Source organism: Centruroides vittatus, unplaced genomic scaffold (genome assembly GCF_030686945.1).
Source record: "Centruroides vittatus isolate TY-2023 unplaced genomic scaffold, ASM3068694v2 scaffold_1025, whole genome shotgun sequence".
In the NCBI taxonomy this organism is placed as follows: domain Eukaryota; kingdom Metazoa; phylum Arthropoda; class Arachnida; order Scorpiones; family Buthidae; genus Centruroides; species Centruroides vittatus.
Genome location: NW_027122668.1, coordinates 461,113 through 467,112, shown reverse-complemented (window position 1 = coordinate 467,112; position 6,000 = coordinate 461,113). Strand labels below are relative to the sequence as shown.

Sequence of the window (6,000 nt, the reverse complement as noted above, 5' to 3'; positions counted from 1 at the left end):
AAAGGCACAAGTACACCCACTCGATCCTTATCAAATGAAGTGTATATGTGTCAACAATTAACGCACACGGTTCAGTGTCACTCTCCGACACCTTACCGTTGACATAACCTCGTTGCCGGCGTCTAAATAAACCCACAAAAGTTTAATCGTCACCCACAAGGCGCATAAACAGGGAAGCGCCTCCATCTTTATAATTCACATTTGGCAACTATAACTCATTGTTTCGTCACGCCGTCTGGTCCAATAAGGTTCGTCCCGCCTCCCCGAGCCTGGACGCCCCCTGGCGGCGGCAGGGCGAACTAAAGGAGGACGATTCCTCTCCACCAAGTAGCCGTATGTGTGGCATCGACACTTACAACTTGTCAATCGCGTTGCTTCGTTCGTCTTTCCCAATCAACAGAACTTAGAAGTGTGTGGTGAGAGACGAATTGCCTCCGACTCTGTTTTTTCCTCTGTTTATTTTTTTTCTTCCGCCCCCTTCTCTTCACGCCATTAACTAGTTTTGGGGGTGAGGAGAACCCCTCCCATCCCATCATGTTGTATAATGTGCCGTATTATAATTATTCACCGATTCCTCCTTATCTTCAGGTAAGTTTCCCGGCGCTCGAAGCGCGTAACTTCGCGCTCTTTTCCCCGATTTAAACTAAATTGGACCCTCCGAAATTTTCGTATATTTAACTTATTCGAGTTTAAAATCCCGTAATTAATTCGAAGCGTCGGGTTAAAAGGTCAAAAAACCCGCGACTCCCTCATTTTATACTTCAATTCTACAGGTTATTTTGCCGGTTAATCGGGACTTGCCTTGAGTTTACTCGCTTACGAAATCGCGTATTAAAATCGTTAGTTCGTCAGCCTGTTAGGCCGTATGTAACTTATATTTCGTGTAAATTACGGGTTTCTAATGTTATGGTTTACGGCGAAATTACCAATTTAAATTCGTTATTTATCTAATTTTACGTGATTTACAGCTAATTTTCTGCTTTAAAAATCGGAAAAACTAGGGTCTTTTTTTTCGTTAGTAAAGTCTGTAGATGGCTTGGGAAGACCCTTTATTTACAGTAAAATTAACAAATTCTCCTTAAAAATATCGCATTAAATTGATTTTATTGTAAAATTAAATCTTTCCGGATGAGTTTAATGTATAAAATTTACAGTTTTTTACTGCATTTTAATGGACTTTTTGCTTGCTTCTTTGATAGCAACTTAGAAAAAAAAAATGTAAGTTTATATTTGCCATACTGGCTTAATTGGCACGAAATAATTGATTTTTTTAGTAATTAACAGAGGAAAATTAGCTGAAAATATAATACAAATAGCATTTATTAAGGCTCAATGAATTAAAAATTGTCTCTTTTTTTTTGTAAGCAGAAAGGCCAACTGACCTCGAAAATTCTTGCATTTAGGTTCTGAATGGTTGTAAGATAATATATAAAGTAAAATGATCTGAAAATTGTTTATAAAAACACAATTTTTAAGCTATTTCTGCCCGTTCCGAATGAATAAAATTCGTATAGAAAGGTTTATTTACACGGTTTAGGTCAAGTAGGCGTAAATTTAATTACTTAAAAAGAATTAATTTCATAACAAATCGCTTTAAAAAAATGGCAGAACTTCATTAGTTTCGAGTTGAATAAATTATATTTTTATTCGTTAAATTAATTGTGTTTTTAAAAAAAAAAAACAGTAAAAATAACGATTAAAATGATAATTAGTGTGTAAAATTTAGAGTTTTTTGCTCATTTTAATAAAGTTTCAACTGGCTTTTTCATGGCTTCTTGTAAGGAAGTGCCATGGTTTCTTCCCTTCTCTAGCTTATGTAACTGGAATTACTCGATTTTTTCGGTAATTATACGGTTAAAAACACTAAAAAATGGCTTAAAAACGAATAAAAATCCTTAAATTCCCTTCGAAAATAGATTTATAGAGCTCGAAATTGTCGACGTTTAGCCTAGTTAGGCATACAGGTTGAATTTTACAAGTATTTTAATGGATTAAATTAATAAACAATTTATATTTTTATAACTTGAATAAGTTAAGAATTGGTTTTTTAAAGTATTTACTTTATAAACTTTACGAATTAGGCCATTATGTATTGGGTTGGAGCTTAAGAAAGTTCCCCCTTCTGACAGTTTCACGCCAGAACAATCGGAGTAACACACTGCGTTTGACGTGTCTCCCGTGTGTATTTTTGACAAATTTTTAGGTTTTTTTTTTTCCTTGGACATATTCGCGAGGGGGGACCGGACAATATTGTTGTTTAGTGAGCCGAGGGACCACAGGGATGGAGTGGTGAGCGCTGGTTCGGCGTCCATTGTTCGATGAGATCCTACGTCTCAATCTTTGATTTGTGTCCTTTCCGCTGACGTATTATTAAGAGATGAATTTCTGGTCAGAGATGTGCCACCGATGATAACTAGAAGCGACTACAAGCAATGAACAATGGATGCAGGAGCGGAGAAAAGGACAATCCAGACTGCGCGCGCCAGTTTTCTGCTATACACAAGAGACAGCTGAAGGACCATTTCAGTCCTTGAGATCCAACAAATGTCTAACGGGCACCACGCTGATAGACAACTATTGCTGAATACCTCCCCTGTAGTCGAGGCCTCTTGACAGCCTCCTGATTACTTCATACAGTCCAAGTCTAGGGGAGAGCTACTGAATGGGGAAACTAGTAGACGAACGGGAGGGGGGCCGGGCCACCAATTCACCCCAATTTTTTTCCTCTCTCAGACCTTCTCTAAATCACTATCCTGATCTGGGATTTACAAGTAAAAACTTGCCAATCACACACCTCTAAATAAACTTCACAAATCTTCACAATGGGACTAAACCTTCGACAGAAAACACTACCAATGGGTGGATTTTCTTCCCTTCCCTAAATCTTTTGTGGCTAAACACACTGCCGAATGTTCATTCAACTATTCGATCCACCACCACCACCTCTCGACCGAATCTTCCTGACTTTTCTCAATTATTTTACTACTAAACACAAGGCCTACTTCACTACTTAAACGTACGCAAATTACTCCCACCTCCCTCCTTAATTCCCTGAAAAATACCTTAATCCTTATCTACGTTTTCGCAAAATTCGGGACGAAATAAGGCCCAATGTCAGCTCGAAAAAAGAGTGCAAAAAGTCGGTTACGTGACTGGCCTCTATACTTGATTAATAGCCCGGTAATGGCGGATTTTATTATTATTATTATTATTGTAAAGTGAGATGAGTCTTAATAATTCCTCTCTTTGTAAACGTTGTAAGAATATTACAAAATAATTTTAGGAGCCATTTTTTTCGCGTTTAATGAGTTGAGATCGAGCGATAACGCGCTCAAATCCCCGCCTTTTTTTGTCAAAATTCCCCTTAACACGATTAACCCTTAAAAAAGTGTAATTAAGGAGTTTAATTAATTAAAACAGAGACTTTTCTGAAGAATGACTCCTTTTATATCACGCTCCTCGAGATCCTCCGAAACCATTTTGGCTCCTCACCATTAAAAATTCACTAGAATTGACGAAACTAGGAGGTGATTTTGACCATTTTGCGCCATTTTTTTAAATGGAATTTTTAATGGCGCGATTGCATGAAAGGGCACGTTAAATAAGGGGGATGGCAATTCATCATACAGAATAGAAGTGCAGCGGCTTCTTGTGAGGTCGAGATGGTCGACTGACGGTAGATATGGCTGCATGAAGATGATGGAATGGAATGATCAGACTTCCCAGAAACACACCGCGAATGCTCATCATTCCAAGCAGTAAAAAAGCACCAACCATTCAACATCACAAATATAATTTACCGTGACTAAGTGCTCCTGAGTACTTGGCCCGAATAAGAGCAATTAACTGTTCCTGAGGAATCGGAACCATCAATGAATGCGATTGTGGTTGGTTTCAGAAAGAATTTCTTGTGAGCGCGTACAGAAATAGAGAACGAAACTGTCTACCGAAAGGTAATACAAGAATCCATCAAAGGATAATACACTAAAATTACTTTTTTTTTTTTCCATCCGTTCTTGGGAGCCTGGGAAGGATTTACACGCGAGCTACAACTTGGGGCCTCGTTTTACGCGGATACTAGCTTAGGATTACGTGTTTTTTAGACTTATTTGGTAAGGGTGAAGGGCCTCTTATGTCTAGTTTCAACCCTTTTTTCAAGCCATTAATTAATGTTCGAAGCTTTACGAGCTTTCTAGTATCCACGTTTCGCCATTCTGACCCATACAGTAGACATTTACAATTGTTATTCTTACTTTCTCTACTGTTTATTGTTCGAGTGGAGTGACTCAGGAGCCAAAGAAGGATTTACACGCGAGCTACAACTTAGGGCCTCGTTCTACGCGTATATTAGACTTATTTGTTAAGGATTGGCCTCTTATACGTTATAACGAGTCTAATTTCAACCCCTACAAGAGCCATTAACGTTTGAAACTTTCTAAAATCTACGTTACGCCATTCTGATCCATAGAGAAGGCATTACAAGTGTTATTCTTAGTGTTCCCCACTGTTTATTGTTAGTTTGAGTGGAATGACTCCTAGGAGCCAGAGAAAGATTTACAAACAAGCTACAACTTAAGACCTCATTCCATGCGGATACTAGCTTAGTTCTTCGCGTTTTTATAGACTTATTTGGTAAAGAAGGGTCTCTTATATGTTATAACGAGTCTAATTTTACCCTTCTAGAAGCCATTAATTAACGTTCGAAGCTTTACGAGTTTTCTAGGATCCACGTTTCTCTATTCTGATCCACAGAATAGGCATTACAAGTGTTATTCTTGGTGTTCTCGACTGTTTTTCAATCGGGATGTTTATTGTGAGTTGGAGTGGAGCTACCCGTCCACAAGGACCCCGATTCGGCTGTCTGGTCGCGTGAGTTATGACTCTAGTCGTATAGAAAGCAGAAAATAGTGGGAAAAGACCGGGCGGGCCATTGCTGATCAGCCCGTTGTGTGTTACAGTAGTGGGCAACCGCAGCGAACAAATTTTACTTATTGACGATCCTCCCATCCCCTCCCAGTGGCATACAACAGCATCGGGGCAAGAAATGACCTTTCGCTGACCATTGTTGAGGGGCGGGAAGGTTGGGTAATGGTCTCAACCCCATAGGGCTTATACATAAGCTAACACAGGTAAACCTACACTCTACAATCGAACAAGAAACAAATACTAATGAACCGAAGCCCGTAACAGCCCCCAACTCGATCAAATATTCAATAATGGTCCGCTCGATTATGTTTTAATGCCCTCTTCATGCACGAAAATTGCCCATCGCATCAATTATAAACGGCAACCAAAGCCTCTTACGACCCTATTCGTGTATAATGTTACTCGACTCTTAATAGGTTACCATAAATATTAATTTAACTAGTCGATCGTTTCCTTAAAATAGGGAGGGAAGAGGTTTAGTTTTAGATAAATGGCATTCGTTTAAAAGGGGGAAAGCATCGTAAACAGGAAATTATTCATTGACGCAATCGACTCGTACCCCAGCCACCGAATAACTTTTTGACATTTCCTCGCAAGGCAGAGTGGGTCCTACTAGTCGAACCCCTATATTAAAAGTTCATAGAAGGAACTCTGTACACGCTATTGTTCCCTAAATAGGGTGCTCAACAACAATGGTCGTCGGCTGATGTCTAGCACTCACTAAAAAGGGGACCGTTGGGGAGGGAAGGAACGGGCCATGTTTGAAGAACTGTTAACCTGGCAACCACTTTCGGTTCCCATCAATTGGTTTTTCGGCCTTCCTCTAGGCGCCTCCCCCCTCCTGCACACCCGAAAAAAGGGCATTGAATCGCGTATAATGCGAAGAAAAACAATTGTAGCCAAGCTAACTTTATGCTGTTTACTTACAAGATCATTAAAATTTTTTCACCGTGTACGGGCCATCTGCATTATAGTCCTTGTGTTTACGGCGAGTTTGAATGAACAGTTGTTGCCGTCTGGCCTTCTTGTTGTCTGAAACATGTCCCCAGATCGGGAAGATAGCATCTAGCACCG

General features: G+C 39.5%; 1 protein-coding gene across 4 annotated transcripts in view; it reads left to right on the top strand.

Moving 5' to 3' along the window:
* Nucleotides 1-301: 301 nt before the first annotated feature.
* LOC136986458 (eyes absent homolog 1-like) overlaps nt 302-6,000 on the top strand; it is a 37,513-nt gene continuing 31,814 nt past the window's right edge. For 2 of the 4 annotated variants that reach the window (XM_067283982.1, XM_067283985.1), the window contains exon 1: nt 303-588. In XM_067283982.1, coding sequence (XP_067140083.1) covers nt 535-588 — 54 coding nt within the window. In that variant the 5' untranslated portion in view covers nt 303-534. Of the gene's footprint in view, nt 589-6,000 lie in introns of all 4 variants that reach the window. The other 2 variants (XM_067283981.1, XM_067283986.1) reach the window with 2 other exon arrangements.